Genomic DNA, 24,397 nt, shown 5'->3' on the forward strand with positions numbered 1-24,397 from the left:
GATTCAGGAGCAGGAGGAAGGGGTTGACCTCATCCTGAAACAGCCCCGTTTGCAGGCCAGAGCTATCACACAAAGCCAATGCACAAGGAGAGGCATCCGGCAGCAAATTAAAGTGTTGAAGTGAGGTATTAAATAAAATTAGTCTCCTGCCACTAGGTAATACTTTCCTCTCTGTGTCATGTCCAAGGACAGAAGCAACCTAGAACTAAGGAGAAATTTCCTTAACAGCCAGAACAATTAATCAGTGGAATTAATCTCCAGAATGGGAGAGGATAGTGATGGTTAACCTTTTCAGCACATGCATGCACTCACCAGAACCCGGAAGAGAGCAGCCGGCCGGTGCGCATGCATGCAGAGGAACCCGGAAGAGCCACTGGAGATGGCGCACATGCCCACAGAGAGGGCTCTGTGTGCTACCTCTGGCACTTGTGCCATAGGTTCGCCATCACAGATATAGGGTGTCCTGCTTGAGTGGGAGGTTTGACCCCCCCCCCCTCCAACTCTGTCCTTCTGTTATTCAACTCCCAAAGTCTCCGGGCTCCTTCTCTGACCTGGCCAGGTTAAAACATAAACAAAGCCCCTCTGCCAAGAAACCTCCTTCTGAAGGAATCCTCCATGGAAAGTCTTGTTTTAGAAGGAGCCTCAAGCGATGCAAGTTACCTGGGGTGTTGAGCGGCCCTGGAGAAGGGACGCTGAAGTTCTGTGGTGTGCGGGCAGCTGCCGGGCTCTGTGAAGGCTGGGGAGACGGACTGGGAAGAAAGCTGCTGGGAGATGGGGCTGGGCCAGAACTGGAAGAGGAGGAAGAGGAAGGTTTACGCCCAGAGCAGAGACAGGCCAGAAGCTGCTGCTTTCCTCAAGAGAGAGCAGCCCTCACCTGACATTGGAGTTGGGCTGGGAGTTGAGCTGCCCAGACTGAGGAGAAGGCTGTGGTTGAGGCGGGGGCGGCATTGGCTGGGGTGTCTGGGCTTGCTGGATGGGAGACGGAGAAGACATCATGCTGATACTGCTCTGGCTGACCTGAAAAAGAAAGTCCGTCTCTGGCAAGAGAGGCCTGGGCAGGACAAGCAGCCTCTGAGCCCCACGTGCAGACCAGCAGGGGAAGGGGCCTAAGGAGCCCTTCTCCTTTGGGTCTTTGTGGCAGAGAGCCACAGGCAGGCGCCATCTCAGCAGAGCCCCAACTTTATGAGGGGACCTCAGCTGCACAAAGGCTGAAAATCCTTGCAGAGGAAGGAAGTTGGCCAATGTATGTCTCCTATGACCCCTGTTGCACTTCCTGGGCTCTCCCAATAATTAACCCGAGGAGGACTGGGATAAACTGGTATCAGAAAATGGGTAGCCTTCAGTCAGCTGACTGACATGCCAATTCACAAACTGCCATTCATCGAGTGCAGAATTAGCCTCGGCCAAAGGTTCCCAAATCCTACCCTCTTTTTAAAGGTTTCCTCATAATCCACAACTGAAGAATGCACCACTCCAGCACCACCGAGGTTAATTGACAACTAAAGGAGTCTCTGAGGACCCTCGGAGACAAGATCAGCCAGCCAGAGAAAGCCCACCAACCCCTATTTCTACCAGAAACAGCAGTCCAGGGCTCAGCTCCCCACTAACCAAGAGCCTCCAGCCTGAACTTACAAAACTTGCCAATCTTAACTCTCCTCTCTCAGTAAAATGATTGTTTCGAGCGCAAAGTATGTTCAAATGAGAAGCTTCCTCGTTGAGGCCTCTCAGCTGCCTTTACAAGAAGCAACTTTCATGAGCAAAAGCCAAGAAGCCACCACTGAAGAGATCCGTCCTCCATCCTCACCATGCAACAATGCCAGGAGTCGGGAGCTGCTCTGGGGAGGGAAAACTCTCAAAGAGGAGGAGTGAAGGGGATTTACTGCAGCTTCTTCTTAGCCCAGAAGGACAGAAATCGCACTTGCCAGAGGCGCCTGGCAGCCCTGATGAGGCATGGAGGGCCGGCCAGGCAGAACATTCAGCAGGTAGAGCCAATGGGAGGCCCCAGCGCCTGCCAAGAGAGTCAGAGGAAGAGAAATGCCACGGGGGAGCCGCTGTCAACCAGAAGTCTCATTTTGCCGCACGGAACCCTGTCTGACACACGGGGCCTGCATGGAGACATGGACTCAACGCATCTGTTTCAGGTTAATCCACTACCAGGTAAGTCAAATGCAAGATTTGCTGCAGACTAAAAATGGCTTTCAAGGCCTGTCTCCATCTTGCCAGCAAAAGATGACTAAACCTGAAAGTGAGTTCCCCTCCCTAGCCTTGTACCGCCTTGGGGCCACTTTCACCACCTATCTGGGGCTCGGAAGCTTAATCTCTGCCTGGTAGAATGGGAAAAACCAGAGGAAGGGAGAAGGGCTGCTGCTGCTGGGTGTTTGTGTGTGTGTAGGGGCAGACTAGCCAGGTCTAGCCAATGAGGTAACTGGTCGCAACCTGATGGCTACCCAAATGAGGGCGGAGGAAGGGGCCAGGGTGTCAGCACTGGCACAATAAGAAGGCAGGAGAAGCAGAAGGGGGGGTCAATGAAGGAAGCCTGGGGAAGCCCCCCCCCCCAAGGGCTCTGGGGAGAAACGGGCCCAGAAACAGCCCAATTGACAAGGCCCTTCCCGGCTTTCTCGTGGTCTCATTCACAGGAGACCCAGGAGAGAGGAGACAGAGAAGAGGAAGCAAAATCGGAAGCTGCTCTTGGCTGATCCTCCTGGGGCCTTTTCCTCCCCCACCCCTGGAGATCAGCTACAGCTTCTGCTAAGATCTCAACTGTAAGGATGAAAACCTGAGAAAATTACTTTTTTAGCTCTAGGAGCCTGAAATGTGTAAAATTCTCTTATTTTCCTTCCAACATTGAAAGAAGTGACAATGGGGCAGAGGCTGATGCCAAATCTTGGCAGAAGGGATGAATTCCAGGGTTTCAGAGGAGATGGAGGAGGGGATCTGGAGCCCAGGAACAACTTGAACGGAGGTTGGGGTGGAAAAGATTCCCTTCCCTCACAGCCCTTGATGAAAATCCCGCCCCCAGGACTCCCCCCTCCAACTGGTCATGCCTGCTTTGAGGATGCCAGCATCACCTTCTCACACGGGAGCAGGTGCAGTCTCTCACCTCACCTGTGGGCTCCGGGCGGCACCTGCCCTCAGTCTGATGTGCCTCTCCCCCTCCCAGTCCCTCCCTCCACCAGTGCAGGCCAAGGGTGGGAGATGACCAATAGCAGCCAATCAGCCCTCACACAAGCCACAACCCACTCCGCTCCATGAAGTACCTGAGGCATTTGTGGTCCACCCAAAGGCATGGTGCTCGGAGGCGTGGCAGAGACAGCGGTGGCGGGCGGGAACCGTGGTCTTATTGGCATCCCACCTCGGGCCATACTTGCGGTGATCATCTTGGGAGGACAGAGGGACAGACAAAAGTAATCGCAACACGAGAAATGCAGCACATTGGCAGGATAAGCAGCACATGCAGCCTCTGGGGATCTGGAAGCCAAGCGCACCTGTCCCAGGAAGGGCCCTGGCAGCAGCCGGCTTACGGAAGCAGCCTCCTCCAGCTACGGCTAATGCAGTGGGAGGGGGGCAGCTGCAGTCCTGTCTGTTGCAGGAGAAGGGTACACCACTGCCCAGGTTCACATCTAGTGGAGGCCTGGGGGCCATTGCGTTTGCCTCCTTCTAGAAAGGGGTCATAGGCCTGGAGTTGGATGGACATCCCCCACAGCTCTGTCACTCCGTGGCTGGATCAGTGCCTGACGTGCACTCAACTAAGCAATCCCAAAGGCACTGGGGGTGTCGGCACCAATTGGCCGGCCTCTTTGGGGAGCCACCAGTAAATTAAAGACTGCAGCGGCCACAGCACCCATTTCAGGAGGTCAGGGCTGGCAACAGCCACTGCAGAACAGGCGCATGCAGGCATCACAGCCGAAGGGGAATGGGGCATCTAATGAGAGGGTCACAGTTAGTTCATGGACAACAAGGAAGCTCCATTCCCAGCCTGCGCTGGGAGGAGTCGCTCAGCAGCAGCCCTGGGCAGGAGACACGGATCGCATGCACACAGGCAGCCTCCACCGCATGCAGGGGAAGGCCAGGAGGAGGAGAAGCACAACACCACCAACAAGCAGCAACACCAGCTGCCAAGCGAAGGCAGAGGGATGGGGGGGGGGAGACAAGGGGGGCAGTGGCAGGTAGAGTCCCTCCAGGCATTCCTCCACATTCAGAGCCACCCGGTAGGGCTAGCAATGCTGAGGATGCCAAAGCTCAACCAAGCGGACCGCCTCAGCTTTGCCTCCTGTCACGCCGCCAAAGGGAAGCCAGCAGGAGCCAGAAGGCAGCCCTGACTCGGAGCACCACCACCACCACCACCATCAGCACCACCAGCGGCCTCCACGAGCAGCAGCCTCCCTCAAGCCGGAGGCTCCGGCAAGGCAGCAGCCCCACAGCTTCCACAGAGGGAGGCAAGCCCTCAAATCTGCCCTCAAGCATCCGTAGTGCATGAGCCACAAGGGGGGCTGCTCAATGCCAGGTCAGGCAGAGCCAGGGGGCCTTGGCCTTCCAGCCGGGCCCAGGGGAGGGGAGGCCTGCGCTTCTCCCTTGCAGAGGAACGAGGGGCTCAGATGCTGTCTCTGAGCAGGGAAGCTGAGGGACGCAGGCCCTAATTCAGGCCCCTCCCAAATGGACCGGCCAACCGGACTGAAAGAGCGGGAGAGATGATGCCCAGAGTGTGTTGCGATGGGCCTTTCCAGCTGTTCTGTGAGGCAGGCAGGGCTTTCAGGGCTGCTGCTCCCCAGGTGCCCCTTCCTCGCTTCAGCCACCAGGTGTGCTCAACTGAAGCGCAGGGCCAGGAGCCCATCACAGGCCTAGCCTCAAGCGGCTCTTCTCTGCTCCAGAGATCCCACGGCACATAGTAAGAATCACCTCTGGAGAGATGTGGAATTATCAAAAGGGAGAGGGGCCAAAGTTGCAAAGACCCGCTCAGCCCAGGAGCGCATCGTCCCCTAGAAAAGACACTGACGCTCAGCAGTCGCCCCCGGTGGCTTCGGAAGGAGAAAGCGGCAGCCAAGGCCAGAAGCCCACCTGCAGGTGCTTGGCTCCCCCAGTTCTGGCCAGGCGGCTGCTGAGGGACAATAAAGTGAGATGCCCCCAATAGTTTCATCTGAGGGAAGGTGAAGAAGCCACTCCTCCTTCCCCCACTCTCAAAGCTGCCCCAGGGGGCCTTCTGGTCAGGGTGGAGGCCATTTTGGAGCCAACTGGGCACACTGGAGCTTTCAGCAGATTTGGGGCTCCCTCTCAAGAGTGGGTTGCTCGGTGTAGCTTTCTACCCCTCCAGCTTCTGCCCTTCTCTCCTCCCGAGATGTGTCCAAGGGCTGGTGTGTGTGTGTGTGTGTGTGTGTTGTGTGCGCTGTTGTTGTCCCCCTTTCCTTCCCTAAGCATGCCAAGAGGCTTTCTTTAAAAAGGCCAAGTAGAGAGGTTGTACTTGCTCCGCAGTGTCCCAGCCTGCCTCCTGCTCATTTTAGGAAAGCAGGTAAAAGAAAGGAAAGGGGGAGGGGAGGCCCCAAGCACAGCGCCTGCTGGCAGCCCTTGCCCTCCTTTTACCGTCTCCCTCTCCTTGGTGGCCTGGGGAGCCCCTCCTTATGGTCATCGGTTATTTCCGGAGCTGCAGCTGTTGGCAGCTGGGGCTCTTCTACTCCCAGCCTTCCCCCACCAAGGCTCTTATGACCCAGTTAGACCTATGGCGGCCTCTAACCAAATAGGCTTCCTTGGAAAGGGGAAACGGCATGGAAGAAGCTCAGGGAGCTGCATGGCACAGTCCAAGTTTCCAGGAAGGACCACAGGACACGAAAAGCCATGCAAAGATGCCAGTGCTGGAGAACGGGATCGCTTGCAAAAAAGTTTTCCAAGAACACAAGCCGGATGAGGGAGCAGAGACAGCCCTTCGGCTCCCAGAAGCCTCTCCTTTTATTTTGTTAGGATTTTGCATTATCCTTCATCCCATCTACAATGTTTGAGATGCAAGCAGCCCTTTGGCCTCTGCCAAGCTCCTTCCTTTGAGACCCTTCCTCACTCTGCAAAAGCAACCAGTCAGCCACTATGAGCTCCTTGCGAGCCCCCCCCCCCCCCCATCAGCCTCCCGTCCCCCAGCAGAGGACAGGCCAGGCCCCCGCTGAGCCCTCTGGGCCTGATGCTCTGGATGCTTTCCCCAGAGGAATCCAGGGAGGGCTCCCTTCTCAGATGGCGTCTCTCTCGCTGCTGCACAGGCTGAAACTTCACGTGGGGGTTTCTGAGGGGTAGGAGAGACACCCCCCACCCCAAGACACGTTTGATAGGACAAGCCAGAGAGGGAGGGGGGGGGAGGGAGGGAGGGAGGGAGGGAGGGAGAGAGACATCCAGGAGGCTCTTCGTTTGAACACCCAGGGGCCCATCCAAGCCAGAGCCGAGTAGAGGGAGGCAAGGAGAGGCAGAGACAGGCGGTCACCAACTTACGGCCATTCATTTAGTGACTCCTTGAAGTTACAACGGCACTTATAAGTGACTTATGACCACTTTCCACCATTGCAACCTTTGCGGCATCCCTGTGTCATGTGATCAAGATTTGGCAAGTGGCCTGTATTTACGACTGTTGCTCTGTCCCTGATCCCCCTGTGCTGCCTTCCCAACCAGCTTCAGACAAGCAAAGTCAACAGGGGGAGCCGGATTTGCTTAATGAAAGATTCATTTAACAACTGCAGTGATTTGCTTATTGACTGTGGCAAAGACAACTGTAAAATGAGGTGCAATTCATTTAACCCCCTGCCTTGCTCAGCAATGAAAATGTTGGGCTCAATTGTGGTCGTAAGTCAAGGACTACCTGCAGCCCACAACCCAGAAGGGGATCTCGCATCTCCCCATTCAAATCTGCTCACAGGCATTCAAAGAGCAACTGGCCTCTTAGTCTTCCTCCCATGTCTTTCTCAGCCTCTGCAACTTTAAGATGTGTGGACTTCAACTCCCAGAATTCCCCAGCCAGCATGGCTTCAAGTTGCCAAGGTGGACAAACACAGAATTCGGGGTTTTAGGTTAAATCCCCAATGGGAGCCCCTCGGCTTCTCTTTTTTAAGGGAGGGATTTCTGCAGAGCTCTGAAAATCCCAGCACTCTCCTCCCTGCTCTCCACTTTGCGCAAGAGGGGTCCAGCCCTCCCCAAGGCCCTCCTCTGCTTGGCCCCTTCCTCAAACTACCCCCGCCTGGCCTTCCACGCTTCCTGAGAAAAGCAGAGGGGCCTCCCTTGAAGAGGCTTCTGAGGGCCAGGTGGAGGTAACAGTTTATACCCGATGCCAGCAAGACCGAAGCCTTCTGTCGAGGGCCCGTGGCCAGGATGCTGGGAAGGAGAAAGAGTCTCCCCAGGGACCCCTCCTCCTCCTCCTGCTCCTCGGAGCCTCTCAGGTCAAACGCCACCTGAGGAAATGATTTCCAGGACTGGTTCTCTTGCCAGCCATGGGGCCACATCTGCTGTGGGCCAAGGCCTTCAAGAGCCCCTCCAGGAAGAACTCCGAGTGAGCCAGGAAGGGGAAGGCTGCACAGGGATCAGTTCCAGGAATCTCTTCCTGCTTCCAGCCAGATTCTTAGTTGTCTTTTCCTGGAAGAACAGCTGGCAATGAGGCAGCATGCTGGCAATGAGTCGCCAGCCTAGCACAACAGGGCCATGATCAGTGCCACATGCAGCTGGCTCTCTGGAAGAAGGCGGCCCCTCAAATTCAGGTTATCCAGAACAAAGAAGGGGGAGGAGCATCCAACCAAAGCTTCTGGTAGGAGGAATGGCGCTCTCACTCAGGAACAGGGAGAAAGGGGCCACCAAACCTCTTTCGGGAAAATCCAGGAAATCCCTCTAAAGCGGCCTGGGGGCCTTACCAAGCACAGGGCAACAGAGCCCGCTTCCCCCACTGCAGCAGGCAGAAACTGCACTCCAAAGAAGGGCAGAAGGGAACTGAAGTGGCCTCCTCCTCTCCACAGGACTAGGAAAGGGGCCCCATCCAGCCTGCAGCTTCTGCAGGGAGCAGCTTACCTGGCTCGATGCTCCCATCTGGGCAGCCTGGACTTGGGAAGCCACCTGTTGCTGCTGCTGCTGCTGCTGCTGCTGCTGTTGCTGTTGCTGCTGCAAAGCTCTGGCCTTAAGGAACAGAACCAAGAGTGGATCCCACAGTGCTCAACCTCATGGCTGTTTCTCCAACGTGCAGGGACTCCCGTCCGTCACTTTCCCATCTGTGCCGAGATATGGCCTGATTCCTGGGGAGCCTGGCAGCTGCTTCCAAGGCCCAGCTGAAGGATTTCTTTCAGGCCTGCTACAAATTTGGGGATCCCACAGAGGGAGCCTGGATGGGGAGCATGCTGGCTCCATGCGCAAAAATGCCAAGGCTGCCAGGAGAAGCCTAGCAGGGCCTCCTCTGGTCTGCTAGGCTTCAAAACACTGAGAATTGCCCAAGTTTGTGAACTGCAAACCCAGAAACTGTTGCCCACAAACATGAATCTGATATTAAAGCGCAGGCATATCATTTCACACCCATTACCTTTCAGACACAAAGAAAAAAATTAAAAGGCAGGAGATAGAAAAAAAAGAAAATTAAGTTACATCAGCACTAGTTACTGAATTCCTCAATACTCTCTATCTTGCAAAGCAATCTTGGTTTTACTATACGTTACCTGATAATTTTACTGTTCAAATGTCTCATCTCTCCAGCAAAACCAATTTTCTTGGACTTAGTTTTGGTCCTCATTATTTATCTATGATCAAACTATCACAATATGCTTACTTCCTATGGTCACTTGCTTTTCACCGGGATTTGCATTTCTTCATTTACTCACTTAGAAAAAAAAATTGTCATCTATTTTTTGTTTTATACACACACGGAACTGTTTGCTTCATTTTCCCTGAGAAACACATTTATCCCACTCTTTGATACATTAATTTTCATATATTTTATTCCTTGTTGTATTGTATTATCTATTAAAGATTTGCTGAAAACCAGGTTTTACTAACAAGCTATACATTTTTGTCTCTCTACACTTCTATCACTACAAGCATTTTACATATCTTTAATCCACAATATATTCTTCTAAGCAAGGGAACATCATCTCAGTGCTAAACATTGCCAGGCATCTCATCTACATTTTCATAAATTTTATTTTCATCAAATGCAACTTTCAATTACAATCAACAAAACTCCACAAGAATGTGGAGTTTCACATTCTTGCAAAATTTTCTGAATTCACAACTATTCATTTATCATGCTTTAACATCCCTCAATATACACCGTCTAAACTTACAATTGTTCAACAGCTTCATTTTTACCCTTCCTTTTCATCATTTTTAAAACCTTAACATTTATATCATTATCCAGCTCCTGAAATCAACAGTATTTCCTTACAACTTCTAAAAAAGTTATCCCCAGCTATAGTATCTCTGACCTGAGCTGCGTTGCAAATAATTTCATACGTTTCAGTTTCATGCTTTCTGTTGAAGACTTCCTTAGCCTTTTTTCTTCGTTTTACAATTAATTTTTATTTCCATCAAAACTGTCCTGCATTTTCGCTACTTCTGTTAATCTTAACCGTTTCCCTGTTTTCTTTGACCCTTCTATGTTACTTTAGAGGCAACTGGAAAAACGGACATGGGCAATGAGAGGCAGCCATCCTGACCCCTTACCTGCATGGCTTTTAGTTGCGCTGGCAGGATGGCCATGGACATGACCTGGCCAGGGATCTGTCCCGGAACAGTCTGGGCCTGGGAGACCATGGGCTGAGGGGGAAGCGACTGAGACGGGGCCTGGGCCACCTGCTGCTGCATTGGTTGCGGGGGTGGCGGCTGAGGTGGTGGTTGCGGTGCTGGCTGCTGCTGCTGCTGCTGCTGCTGCTGCTGCTGCTGCTGCTGCTGGGCTTGAGCGGCCTGAGCAGCCTGCTGCTGCAGCTGTTGCATCTGAGCAATTCGCTGCATTTGCTGCTGCTGCTGCTGCATCTAAAGGCAGAAATGCAAGAGAAGGAAGATGGCAGGAGCCGCAAAAATGCCCCAGAGAGCATAGGAGAAGAAAATATCAAAGAATTTATGGACTATGAAATACTATTTGCAAAACATTTGATACCACTGCTGAGAATTAAAGACAAGCTGATAGGAAGAAGGCGGGGCTTAGCAGTGAGAAGATGGAGTTTCAGACTACTCCTGAAATTCCTCTATACCAAAGGATTTTTGGACGGGTTCTTTGAACTCTAGCTGTCCCGGAGACGACAGTGAAGGTGGGGAGAGACCCAGGGCCCCAGAGATATCAGCAAATCTCTGGGGGGGGGGGGTATTAACTCCTCGTGCCAATTCCTTTTTGGATTAGCTGCGTGCTAACTGAAACTGCAGGTTGCCCCTAAGAATGGAAGAAGTGATGTCATCTGGTAAGCTGATTTCATTATCCAAGAGAGATTGTTCGTGTTAAAAAATTAAGCTAACTGAAACCAAAGAACAGGAAGATTTAGCGGCGAATTGGCTTTTCTAATGGATTTATGACTGGTGGTTACTTTACTTCTTAAATGCTTCAAGAAACTCCGTGACATCCTCCCCCCTCTGAATCTCCCTAAGTGGATCATAAAACTTATCTCCTACTAATTAGCCCGTCACGATTCGACATTTTTATTACTTTACTACCTAGTTCTGTTTACAACTAGATAAGATTGACAGCCTGTAAGAGACTAAAAAAAAAAGTGCTTCGAAGCCTGTGGGGAAAAAAAAAAGAGAGCCTCTAATTTTTAACTACGACACATCATGGCGTCCCAAAATACCTCTAAGATTTCATTTCAGGCTCTTTTCTCTGCGTGTAGAGGACTCTTTGACTCTTACCAAAAACTGGAAAGAAAACTGGATCAACTGATTCTAAAATATGAAGTTAAAACTGAGATCGTTGAATGCTTAAATGTTCCTGAAACACAAATGGAAAATGTGAGAAATGGTGTCTGGTCTATCTCAGAGGAAGAGAGGAGTGGGGGAGCTATAAAGACGACTCATTTAAAGAGACAGAGTGCAGGAGGAATAGAAAATCCACCCTTGAGAATTAAAGTTAATTTGGGAAATTTTATAAGCCTAGGACAACATTATTATTTCATCACCGATGTTCAGAATCCAAAGGTGCCGAAATACTTTTGTTTGGATTTGCTTATGGAAACATTTGGTAAATTTATCCAACGAATGGCTATTGGACTGAGGAAATCTCGTTGTTGGAGGGACACAGGCTGACAGATGGGACAATACAACCTAAAATTAGCTAAATCGGATTACTTCAATTTGTAATAGATATAGCTGAATAATGACTGATATGGATAGCAATATATATAATTTGGAACTGGCTGATAGATTGATGAATACAATTGAAAACTAGTTAAACCTAATTGCTTTTTCTTGTAACAGATATTGCTGAATAATAATTGATATTGATAGTAATGTATATAATGTGGAGTTGATATGATAACTAACAATTGGATATGAGAAAACACCTTTAGATTATACATAAAGAGTATTAACTATAATAATTAGCACTATTAAAAAACTAAATAAAATTCATACAATCAAATGTTAATCAATACTGGGAAAATGTTATGATATATGATATAATTGAATATTATGGATGTTTAGCTAAAATAGGATATGAGGATTTGATGATAATAGAGGATTTTACAAATAAGTAAATGAATTGCCAGCATGTGTTATGGATTAATTCTTTAGCATAGCTAAGGATGAAGGATGTTTAAATAACCATAATAATTAAAACTGGAGGTATAATGATGTTGATATGGTAAATATTCGAGTTAAGATATTTGAATTAATATGAATTAACGGAAGAGAAGCACCAAAACATGTTGTAACCAGTTGATATACTTCTTTTTTTTTCATAATAGACACCTGTGTTTTGTTTTGTTTTCCTGATTGTCGTTTTTGTCTTTTTTTGTATTATCTACTATCTTTTATTTTAATTTTTATTCTTTATTTGTCCTTTTTTCTTTTTTCTTTTTTTTCTTTTTTTGATTTTTCTCCCTTCCCATCGATGTGGGTAGGTATTGTTCAAGATTATTACTCCTACCAATATTTCTAAATAATAATTACAGTTAAATGAAAATGGATATATAATAATGCTTGAGTTAATATGAGTTATGTTGGTTGACTGTGGAGGAGATGTACCAAAACTTATCTGTAATTGATTGATATATTAAGAAAGATGCTGTACCCGTTTTAAACTAAAATTAAAAAACATTTAATAAAAAAAAAAAAAGACAAGCTGATAAAGGAAACAAAAGGAGGGCGTCAACATTATATGAGAGATACAACAAACAAGAAGGTGCAAAGATTTCTTCGTATGGGCTTGTTCAAAAAGATGTTTGGAGAATTGGATCCACAAATGCAGCAGATATAAGACTGTTCTGTTATTGGAGAGATACAGGTTGATAGATGGAAGAGTATAATTCAAAATTAGCTAAATTTAGTTAAACCCATTGGTAATAGGTATAGTTAAATAAAAATTGATAACGATAGTAATATATACAATGTTGAGCTGTTATGATAAGTAATAATTGGATATGAGAAGGGAAGGTTAGAAATATTTTTGGACTATATATAAAGATTATTAATAACAATAATAATTATAATAAAAAAACAAAACTATATACAGTTAAATTTTAACTAATAGGGGGAAAATGCTATGATATAGGATATAGTTAAATAAAGAAAGGATAATGATAATAAATTATATACATGGAGAACTAGAAAATTTTGGTATTAAATATTATGGATGTTTAGCTAAAACAGGATATGAGGACTTAATGTTAATGGAGGATTTTATAAATAAGTAAATGAAATGCCAGCATGTGGTTATGGGTTGAATCTTGGTATACTTAAGGATGAAGGATGTTTAAATAACTGTAGTCAAATAAAAGTGGAGGTATGATGATGTTAATATAGTAAATTTTTGAGTTAAGATATTTGAATTAATATGAATTATATTTGATGACGGTGGAAGAGATGCACAAAAGCTTTTTGTAACCAGCTGATATACTTTTTACAATATATGTTTGTTTTGAAAATAAATAAATAAATAAATAAATAATTTTTTTTAAAAAAAGGCCCGAGAGAGGTTCTGCTCCCTGTGTGCTGGAGAGACAGAGGTGGCATCAAAGTCCACCTGGGTCCATTTTTCTGCTCTCAGCAGCGATCCAAAGAGCCCGTTATGAAAGGACCAAGCCCTCTTTCCCTTGGGCCCAGTCAGACTGACGGCCTCAGGGCAGCCAGCTCAGCCACCATGCCCACAGGGGCCACCAGAGCTGTCCTGTCTCCAGGTGCTGGGCAAGACAGAGAGGGTTACGTTGGAGCTTTTGCTCTCACCTGCTGCTGGCTTTGTTGATGCAGCTGCAACTTGAGCATTTGCTGCTGCTGCTGCTGTGCCACCTGCATTTGCTGCTGTGCAACTGCTGCCGCTTGCTGCTGCACCTGGAACTGCTGTTGCTGCATTGCTGACTGCTGGGCCTGGAACTGCTGCTGCTGTTGCTGCTGCTGCTGCTGCAGGGCGGCTTGCTGCTGCTGCTGCTGCTGCTGCTGGAACTGCTGCTGCTGCTGTGCAGCCATCTGCTGCAGCTGGAGCTGGGCTGAAGAGACAATCACAAGGGGCCACATGCTGAAAGCACCTCAAGACTGCCTCGGGGGGGATCTCTGACTCTGCACAAGGGGGACCCTCCGACATGGCGGCCATCGCCTCTCTGGACCTCACAGTCTTTGGGCTTCCAAGAGGCAGGGAAAGTGCTTGGCGAGAGAAGCAAAGCTTCGATGTTGATGGACAAAGGGGCAGCCAGAGGGAGACCTTTACTCCCCCAGGATTATTATCAGGTCCTTGGACTTCACAAGAAGTATAGTTACACTGGCATGCTCAGGAGCTTTGCTTTCAACGGTGCTCACAAGGGGAGTAAATAAATATTCTTGATTGATAGAACCTGTGCCTATGTTCAGAGGGAGACGTTGAAACAGCCCCTTGGGTACTCCTGGAATGCCCCAGCATCCCTGGAAGAGGAAGCTAATGTCTCATCTAATGGTAATTTAGTCTCTCTAATCCCAATTATGTGCTTCCTACTATATGAGCAGAATCTCTCTAGAAAATAGCTCAACATTTTGCAGTGGAAACTGCAGTTAGAAATCATGGGATTTGAAATAACCTACGTACAACATTTGGCAATAGCACACGGCTTCACATTGCTTTACAACCTTAAATGGTTTACAGAATCAGCATATCTGAACCTCAACCATCTGGGTCTTCATTGAGCAGCGAGTTAGCCCTGTAGCACTGCATTGTAATCACTGCGCCACCACAGCTCTATATGCTTAGCTTTTGCTATGAAGAGTTCTTATAAGCTAGAAATATATTTTAATTTTAAAAAAAACGCAGTTGTATTCAGCAATGTAAAACGAGAGAACACACATATAAAAATACCCTTCTCACCCATATGGGTAGCCTTGTCTTCCTCAACCTCAGGTCCTCTCCCGGGGGCCTGAGGGCTCCAGGGTTCTGTGCAGGATCTTAGGAGTCCCTGCCCAAGTGCTCCTGCCACTCCTGGGACCACACATGCCTTGACTTTCCACATCCTTTCCATTTCCCCCTTCAGGCCTTGGTCCTTCTTCCTGAAGTTGCTGCCTCTTGACACTGCTCCATCTATCACCACCGTGTCTTCTGGTCTACTAGCAGGCTAGTACTTGGATCTGGTAGTCCCACAGGACCTTGGCCTTCTTGTTTTACACAATGTAGTCCACTAGTCCAGCTACTTGGTTTTGCCTCCCCCAGTGTACCTGCCTGCATCTCACTCCCTGCCATTGTGCGTTGCCTCTCTCTGAGGACTTTCTGCATCTGGACTGCATCTTGGGTCCTGTCTTCTGTAGTGGACCCCTGGACTTGTACTCTTTGTGAGGCATTGTTTCAAGATGGCACAGCTGACAGCAGCCTTGTTGAAATGCTCTCCAATAGTTTTATTGTTTTTCTATTATTCTCCGTGATTCACTTTGTATGTCATATTCAAGAGATCAAGTAATATTTTCTTAATGGGCAGCTTTCTGTGACTATATTGAAATTGCAGAAACATCCGGGCAAAAGAAGGGAGAGGGTCTCTGCTTTTATATCAACAACTGATGGTGTAAAAATGTAACTATACTAAAGAAATTCTATGATGTGTGATGTGGACTTAAGAGATATTAATTATCAATTGCAACCCATTTTATTCTCCATGAGAGTTTTCCGCATTTATTCTATTTGCAACATAAATTCCTCCACATGCTTGCATAAACAATGCATTAAAAACTCCAACTGACCAGTTTATGTGGGCTCAAGAGATACTCAGATGGGAGATTTCAACAGTTCTAACTTAAGTCAAGATAGCAGTAGACTTATAGCAGTAGACTTATATACCGCTTCATAGGCCTTTCAGGCCTCTCTAAGCGGTTTACAGAGAGTCAGCATATTGCCCCCAACAATCTGGGTCCTCATTTTACCCACCTCGGAAGGATGGAAGGCTGAGTCAACCCTAAGCCGGTGAGATTTGAACCGCTGACCTGCTGATCTAGCAGTAGCCTGCAGTGCTGCATTTAACCACTGCGCCACCTTGGCTCTTGGTACCTTTCAGCATGTCAATTGTCTTACTGGAGGCAATGGGAGATGGGGGGAATCTTCCTTGGTGACAGTGGCTGATTGGGCCACGTGATGGACATGTGAGTGCTGGGGAAGGGTTTTGAACTTTCAGCTGGGTGGGGAAAACCTGGAAGCTTTCAGATTTGGGGTTTCCCAGATATGCCAACATGGCTCTTCTAATAAATTGGAATCCTTTGCCTCAGACTTTTATTTTATGGAGGATGCTATTTGGAACTCTGACAGACTGCCGAGATTGGAACATTTTCGAAGATACCTCTGCAGATGGATATGCCCACAGATACCGTAACATCATATATCAGCTTCTGTGAAGACCTATATGTGCTTGCCAGAAACATGCAAACACACAGTAATAACAAGCCTTGGTTCAGAGCTAAATGCAAGCAGCTACATTGTGCCAAAGAGGAAACCCACAGGAAAGGAGACAGAACGCTGTACGATCAGGCCAGAAAAGTCTTCACAAAGGAGACCAGAAGAAAGAAGCTACTCTGAAAGGCTGAGGAATCAGCTCTCAACAAATAAATCAGCAAGTGTTTGTATGGGGGGGGGGGTGAGGGGGGGATATATCTGGTTATAGCAAACCTCCTTTCCATGCTGAAGGGAACAGACAACTGGGAGATGACCTGAATGTGTTTTACTGTAGAATAGAATAGAATAGAATAGAATAGAATTCTTTATTTGGCCAAGTGTAATCGGACAAACAAAGAATTTGTCTTTGGTGCGGAAGCTCTCAGTGTAAATAAAGAAAAATAAAATAAAATGCATTCATCAAGAATCATAAGGTATAACATTTAGTGATAGACATAGGTTACTAATAAGCAATTAAATCATACTAGAAAACAAATAAAACAATATAAATTGTAAAGATACAAGCAACATGATTATAATCATAAGTGGGAAGAGATAGGTCCTAGGAAGGATGAGAATAATGATACAGTCTTGGTAAATTATTTGACAGTGTTGTGAGATTGCATCTCAAAAGATCCCTCTGTTAAAGTACTGGTTTACAGATGATACAACAGTGATTGGTCTCATTCGAGACAACAACGAATCTGCATACAGATGGGAAGTTGAACAACTAGCCTTGTTGTGCGGTCAGAACAATCTTGAACTGAACACCTCAAAACTGTAGAAATCAGAGAAGCCCTACTATTCTACCACTTTCTACAATACTAGACAACACAGTATGAACAGTAGAGACCTTCAAGTTTGTAGGTTCTATAATATCTCAAGACTTGAAATGGACACATAACATTAGAGCCATCATTAAAAAGGCACAACAAAGAATGTTCTTCCTGTACCAACTCAGAAAGCTCAAACTGCCCAAGGAGCTGCTGATAACAGATCTACAGAGGAATTATTGAGTCTGTCATTTGTACCTCTATAACTGCCTGGTTTGGCATTGCAACCAAACAGGCAGACACAGACTTCAACGGACAGTTAGGATGGCAGAAAGAACCACTGAAACCAGCCTGCCTTCCACGGAGGACCTGTATACTGCACGAGCCAGAAGGAGGACTGTGAAAGTATCTACAGACCCTTCACATCCTGGACATAAACTGTTTAAACTTCTTCCCTCAAGACAACACTATAGGGCACTGCACACCAAAACAATCAGTTTGTGTGTGTGAGTGAGCGAGCTTCTGTACACAACATAGTATACAGAGGTAGGTTCCTACTGGTTCAGCCAAACCAGTAGTGGTATGCTAGCCTGGGCCATGCCCCCAAATCGGTTCCCTCGGTCACCATTAATGTTCCCTCTAAGCTCCACGGCCACGCACTTGACAAGAAAATGCCGTACAGCAGTTTCCAACTGCCACACAGTGATTTTTAATGTCACACCGTGCTAGGATCGCGCGTGTGGCACCGTTCCACTTGGGATGGGGGGCTGCCATAAGTCCTTCCTTCCTTCCTTCCTTTGGGATGGGAGCGGCTTTCCGAGCTTCGCCCCCTCCCCTCTCCTCCCAATCGCTGCCCACCGCCCCTTGGCGAAAGCCTCACCTTTGCTCAGCCAAGCTGGCTGGCCAGCCCGACCATGCAAGCCAAACGCCCGCAGACGCGCCCAGCCTGGATGGTCGCCCCCCTCCCCCATTCCTTGAGTGGGTGTGGAAAGCGCAGCCCCCTCCCCAGCGAACACCATGCAATATTTAACAAGTTGAGATCTCTCCACGCCACCAAGGGTCTTTCCCTCCCCCTCCCTTCTGCCCAGCGAAAAAAAATCAGGTGCTCAGGCATGAAAATTTGCCGCTCAAACACTATACTTTTCTGCGCACACTGAAAAAAAAATTAGAGGGAACATTGGTCGCCACTGTCATTGCCATCTCAAGTGACAGTCGTAGTACAATTAATGCCGTGGCTGGCCCCGCTTTTGGCACCCTTCTTTTCCTGTCCGCTATAAAGCCTGCTGTCAAACTACACGCACTGCTGTAATAGGCGGAGGGCACTGTCCCTAAAAAAATCCCACTAGAAGAATGAAACCTAAAGCTCCTAACTGAGCAACCTATGGTGGCTAGTTGTCACTAGAGTCACAACTCCCTAGTCCAGGTCAATTGATGGCTAGCTGTCAAAAAGTGGCCTCAGGCTCTTTCGGCAAAAGTTGCTTTTGCAATCAAAGGAAAAAAGACGCGAAGCCTTTGACAGCGTTTTAATGGCTGCCTGAATTGAGTGTGAGACTCAATGGCAGCCTCTGTTCGTTGGCGGCTAGCGGGGAATGAGGGGCTGGATAATAATGCTGCTAGATGTTGGTGGCTAGATGGCCCCCAGGAGCGTTATGCTCTCAGTGTTGCAGTCCTTCTAAATGGCTTCTAAAGAACGTGAAGCGGCAGGGTGGCTTTCTTATTCCCCGAGTAGAACGTGGACAGAACGAAGAGCACTAGACTCCCCCAAACGCTCGATGTCACAGGCCAGCAGGCTAATCCAGCTGCACCGTTACAGCCCCTGGTAGCGAGGGCCGAATCCCTTCCCTGGCATTGGACTGCGGGCATGTTTTTTGGCTGGAAAAGGGAGCAGAGAGAAACAGTCCTGTTGCCAAGATAAGCAACAAGGGGAAAAAGAAATTTCAACTTCCTTAACCAGAGAAAAATGAAAATAAGACCATATTGTGAATTTAATCTTTTAAAAACCTTCTAAGCCAGAGCAGCAGTGTTTGTCAGCTAGATATAATGGCACAATCTCAACAGCAGAAAGAAATTTTAAGCCTGCAAAAGATATTGTTAGAAATTCAGAAATTATCAAATACATTTGAGAGAACGGAGAAGAAGTTGGAAAACCTAGAGCATCTAACAGTAAAATATGATGAAGAAGTTGGAGGTGTTTATTAAGTGGAAAAAGTGGAGGTTACAGTCCTAAAAACCGAAGAGGAAAATGACCATAAATTAAATCAGCTGATATCTATGGTGATTGGTTTGTGTCTGGAAATGGAAAGAATGGAGGAAAGAGGAATTAAATGGAGGGGAACTCTACCCCAGATGGCAAGATACAGAAGAAGAGAAAACAAAAGAATTTATGGATTTAAAGAGAGAAATTTTATTGGCAACATCATTGATAACACCACTGACTATTAAAGATAAGCTGATTAAGGAAACAGAAGAAGGGCATCAAAATTACATGAGAGGCATAATAAGCAATGAGTTGCTAAGAGGAGTCCATACAAATTTGATTAAGGAGATGATTAGAGGACTGATACCACAAATGGCAGAAGACATGAGACTGTTTTGTTACTGGAAAGATACAGTTGATAGATGGAAGTAGATAATTTAAAACTAGTTAAACTTAGTGAAATTTAGTGACAATATAGTCAAATAAATAATTGATAATGATAATAATATATACATATGTATTATTATGATAAGTAATAATTGGATGTGAATATTTGAATGGTACCCATGAAAGGAAGATTAGAAATCTTTTTGGTTATATATAAAGGCTAATAAAAAAGAACTGTTAAATTTAGTTAAATTTTGATTATTAGAGGGAAAATGTTATGATACAGGATACAGTTAAATAAAAGAGGGATAATGATACAAAGGAAAATATATATGTATGGGTACAACATAAGGAAACTGGATGTAAATTGTGAACAGTGATTTGGTAAGGAGGATTAGAAATTTTTGTTACTAGATATTATGGATGTTTTGCTAGAATAGGCTATAAGGATTCAGTGTTATTGGAGGATTTTAGAAATAGCAAATGAAATGCCAGTATGTGGTTATATTTTAAAGCTTGATATATTTTATGATGAAGGACGTTTAAACAATTGTAGTCAAATGAAAATGGAGGTATAATGATGGCAATATGCGTAAATATCTGATAAAATACTTGAGTTAATATGAATTATGATTGATGACTGTGGAAGAGATGCATGAAAGTTTTTTATAACCAACTGATACACTTTCTACAGTATGTAAAAAAGGAGGATTCTCTGTTGTGTTTGTTTTGAAAATAAAAAAAATAAAAAAAAAAGAAATTCCATCTTCAGCCTCCTGGTGCAGCGCAAGGCTTTGGGTGAAGGCGGGAGGGAGGTTGAGAGGAGGGCAGCAACTGTTTCTACATGGCACTGGCAGCGGTGAGAAAAAGTGACTCCTCAGCATGTGTACAAAGGCCGTCGAGTGCAAAGGAGGGCAGAAAAACAAAGGGAGGGGAGAGGGCAGGGCGCCCATGCACGGGTGCCTCTCGGACTTTGCCTGTATATGCTGCCTCTAAAGTTAAAAAAACGAGGGGAGGGGAGGAAAAAAGGTGGTCTGTCAGGGCAAGCCAAGCAGCCACTGCTCTGGAAGGACGTGCGCCATTTGGTCGCTTTTGCTTCTTCTCCGTTACAGCCGTTAAAGAGAAAGAAAAGGGGAAAGTCTCGAGCCCTGCACGCACTGCAAGGGAAATGGCAAGCTTGTGGGGGAGGGGGAAAGAAGAAGAGAGTGCGACCGCAACAAAAGTGGGTGTAGGGGAGGAAGAGCCAGTTGTGATGTTGGCGCTCAGGGCCGCGACACATCCTGTGTCAGGGAAGTGAATGGCTCTGTCCACTATGAGGCTTGCGCGCATGGGCGCGCACGGGCGTGCACACACACAAACACACAAGAGGGGGGGGAGAGAGTGATGAGAAACAGAGAGAGAAATGGAGGGGGAAAGAGAGAGATGAGAAAACACTAACACTAAGAGAGATGGAGGGAGAAAGAGAGAGATGAGAAATGGAGTGGGACAAAGAAAGAGATGAGAGAAAGAGAGAGACCTGTTTAAGTGAATCTTGTGGTCATTAAGTGAACCTTGTGGTCATTAAGCAAACACTGTGGTTGTTAATCAAGTCCATTTTCCCCAAAGGGCATTTTTAACCAGAAATCAGAAGGAATTGTTGGAAACTGGCAAAAAACATAAAAAACCTCAGTCACATAACTGTGTGGGATGTTGTAACTGGTCATAAATATGTTTGTGTGTGCACGCGTGCATGCGTGCATGGCTGTCAAAACTCCAAAAACAGGTCAGGTAGCTCTGGGGAGGTGAATTGTAAATTAGAACACTTGCTAAGCAACCGGCCCTTAAGCGAGGACCACTTGTATTTGGTTTGCCTTAAGGGTTCAGAAAGCTGTATGGAATCTGTAGGTAGGTAGGTAGGTAGGTAGGTAGGTAGGTAGGTAGGTAGGTAGGTAGGTAGGTAGATAGGGAAAGAGGGAAGGAAAAATGAATTCATATACTGTAGTTTCATGGATGAATGGATGGATGGATAGATACATAGATACATGAAGGGAGAGAGGAAGGAAGGGGGAGAGAGAGAAAAAGGAGAGGAAGAACCACAAACCCTGGCACTAGAGGTGGCTTCAGAAGACCCTTTGAAACAGCACAGCTGTTTCAGGGCTAGAAGGGATCTCGGAGATCATCTAGTTCAACACCCTGCTCCAGTAGAAGATCCTTACAGAATCATAGAATAGCAGGGTTAGAAGGGACCTTGGAGGCCATCTAGTCTAACCCCCTGCTCCAGCAGGAAACCTTATATTGTCTGGATTATTTTTGTACCTCTAACAGGCTAAAGAAGAACATCTGAAGGCGTATGTAATGTTTTAATATACAGAAGTTATAGTTAAATGTGTAGCAGAAAGTGGACTCTGGGTGTGTTTTTCCCAATGCAGTGAGGTTGAATGGTATAGTTTTAGAAGAACTCAATGTGTGTGTGTACATACACATACAGTATATATAGTACGTAATGTATATTTTTGGGTGCCTATACACACTCTGTATTATGTAATATGTATGTATACATATGGCATATATATAGGATTAAATAGTATATTTTGGATGTTCAAAAGTAGTAAATAAATAGAGAAATTGTATCTTGTTGAGACCTTTTAAGATGAGGAGAGGCCAGGCAAGGTGTCCCTTGACGTGAGTGACCACACCCAATCAGTCACATGACCAACCAGCTATACCCACTCAATCACATGACCAACCAGCTACGCCCATCCAGTCACACGACCAATTAGTCACATGACCATGCTATGCCTGCCCTGTCACATGACGAACAAGCAACACCCACCATCAAATGACCAAGTCACGCCCACAGAAACAGCAGTAAAAAAATTTGAAATCCATTCCTGATAGTATATGTATGCACTGTATATAGGCCTATGTTTATGTCCACCTTAAATAAATGGCACCATACTACTTTGCTTAATCTATTTAAGCCAATAATTTCCCAGTTTTTTCCTTTCTTCATAATGCCTAACATATTTATGCAATAATAATCAAAATATTATTGTTAATATTTTATAAGATCATATTTAGAACAGACTGAACATCTCTATTGATCTGGAAAGAGACAGAAGTTGTAATAAAGGTGTCCTAATTAACTTTCTCCTTTGAAAATTTATTTGAACTCATCTTCCTTTCAGATGATGTGTAAGCAATAACATGACATCATATCAACGCTTTTGGAGTCCTATAATGAAGAGAGGGACAACTTTGTGTTTAAAAAGACTCTCCTGTCTTTCTCTACAGAAGTGAAGTTTTTGTAGTTCCCCCCACCCAATCCCAACGCCATCAGAGGGAGCCTCCCCAAGGCCAAGGGTCAGTCTCAAATACTTACTTGGCTGGCTGGTGGCAGAGATGTTGGGGATACCGTGAGGGGCCATCCCGGCAGGTCCAGGAGGCTGCTGCCCTGGGAGATTCATTGGCTGTCCCATGGGGGGCCCAAGCCCACTCATCCCGGCCAGGGAAGCTCCCTGAGGACGGGAAGCCATCCCCATGGCCCCTGGTCCTGCTGGAGGAGCCCCAGTCAGGTTCTGCAGCGCATTCATTGGGTCTGGGGAGAAAAGAACAGACAGGTGTTCTGCCAACTCAGCTGAAGATGCAGCCGCTCCCTCCCTCCCCCAGTCCCAGACCCTGTCCCGTCTTCCGTGAAGCAGAGTTCTGATTCTGGCAACCCTGGAAGAGCCTGAAGGGGTGCCAGAATGCGTTTTTCAGAGCCCATTTCCTCTTTCCATCCAGCAGCCTCTGGGACTCCAGGAGACCTACCCCTCCAGGCTGACCTTCACTTTCTGGCCATGGCACAGCGGAAAAGGCCCTGGAAGCATCACTACAAAGGAAGGGGACAAAGAAAAGGGTCTCCTTACCGTTGACGGAGGCCAGAGACTTCTTATTGTCTAGGAAACAAAAAGGATAACGGTTGCACATATACAGATTTACCGAACAACCTGAGTTGGCCAACAGGGCTTCTGCTGGGGAACATGGGACTTTCCTTTAAGGCAGGAGACCTTTTAAATCAATAGCTGAAAATGCAAAAGTGGGGGGCTGGAGCCCCTAAAATCTTGGGCTCTTCCTCCAATGGGCTTCAAAGGATTCATTTTCAGGGGGGGGGGGGGAATTAGGCCAACCGAAACGAGCTGAGTGTTTACATTACCACTATTATTATTACATAGGAACCTCAAAGGTTAAAGGAGAGAATACACCTTCCCATCACAGCTATGGAAACCCTTCAAAGGGAGGACGTGGGAGACTGGGCCTGGCTTTTGCATCTCTATCTCCTTGCTTCTTTCCTTTCCTTCCCCCACTCCCCTCCCTAGAGCTTACAAAATTCTCCTGGACCAGGCCCAGCTACAGTGCTTTCTCAGCTGCTAGGAACCTGGCTCCAAATTCCAATTGGGGAAGGGTTGGGTGCAGCCACTTGGTGTGAGCTCCCCACTCTGGCTCCTTCCCAGCCAGGAAAAATGTCCACAGAAACACAAAGGGCTACTTACGAATATCCCGGAAATGGATGATGAGTCTTGCCACGAGCGAGAGATATTCATCCTGGAATTAGATAAGGAAAATGTGCTATGGAAGGCAGCAGGGAGGCAGGCAAGGGCTCACAGGACTTCCTGCCCCATCAGGCTGGGCCTGCAGGCCTTTGTGAAGCAGGGGAGAAAGGCCCTGAGGGTTGGAGGGTGGTCCAAGCAGGAGCAGCCACCAGCGGAGCCAAAGGGCCTGGTGGACTCCAGGGGTCTCTCCTTGGATCCAGTGGGACCTGGCTGTTGCTCTCCTATCTCCTCGATCCATGGGGCACAGAAACCCACGGTCACACCTTCCCAAAACCCTCCTGCACTGCGTGCCATACAATCCCGGACATCTCTGACCACAGAACTGGGAGGAGTGGATCATCAATTCACTCTAGGTTACAGTGACGGAGGGGAAGCTGGCTGAGCTGGGGGGAGTGGGGCACCGTCCCTACTCTGACCCTTCAGCTTCCCATCCACTTGCAGTCCCCCTGCTTCTAGTCCGGCA

The 24,397-nt window shown here is 47.1% G+C and overlaps 1 protein-coding gene across 5 annotated transcripts in view; it reads right to left on the bottom strand.

Moving 5' to 3' along the window:
• MED15 (mediator complex subunit 15) overlaps positions 1–24,397 on the bottom strand; it is a 40,458-nt gene that overhangs the window by 5,590 nt on the left and 10,471 nt on the right. For 4 of the 5 annotated variants that reach the window (XM_032229725.1, XM_032229726.1, XM_032229728.1 and 1 more), the window contains exons 3-11: positions 23,875–23,926; positions 23,251–23,280; positions 22,725–22,940; positions 13,360–13,619; positions 9,658–9,966; positions 8,020–8,124; positions 3,258–3,377; positions 875–1,017; positions 661–788 (exon numbers count right to left, since the gene is read on the bottom strand). In XM_032229725.1, the coding sequence (XP_032085616.1) occupies positions 661–788; positions 875–1,017; positions 3,258–3,377; positions 8,020–8,124; positions 9,658–9,966; positions 13,360–13,619; positions 22,725–22,940; positions 23,251–23,280; positions 23,875–23,926 (1,363 nt within the window). The remainder of the gene's footprint in view (positions 1–660; positions 789–874; positions 1,018–3,257; positions 3,378–8,019; positions 8,125–9,657; positions 9,967–13,359; positions 13,620–22,724; positions 22,941–23,250; positions 23,281–23,874; positions 23,927–24,397) is intronic. The other variant, XM_032229729.1, reaches the window with a different exon arrangement.

This window comes from Thamnophis elegans, chromosome 13 (genome assembly GCF_009769535.1).
Source record: "Thamnophis elegans isolate rThaEle1 chromosome 13, rThaEle1.pri, whole genome shotgun sequence".
Lineage (NCBI taxonomy): Eukaryota > Metazoa > Chordata > Lepidosauria > Squamata > Colubridae > Thamnophis > Thamnophis elegans.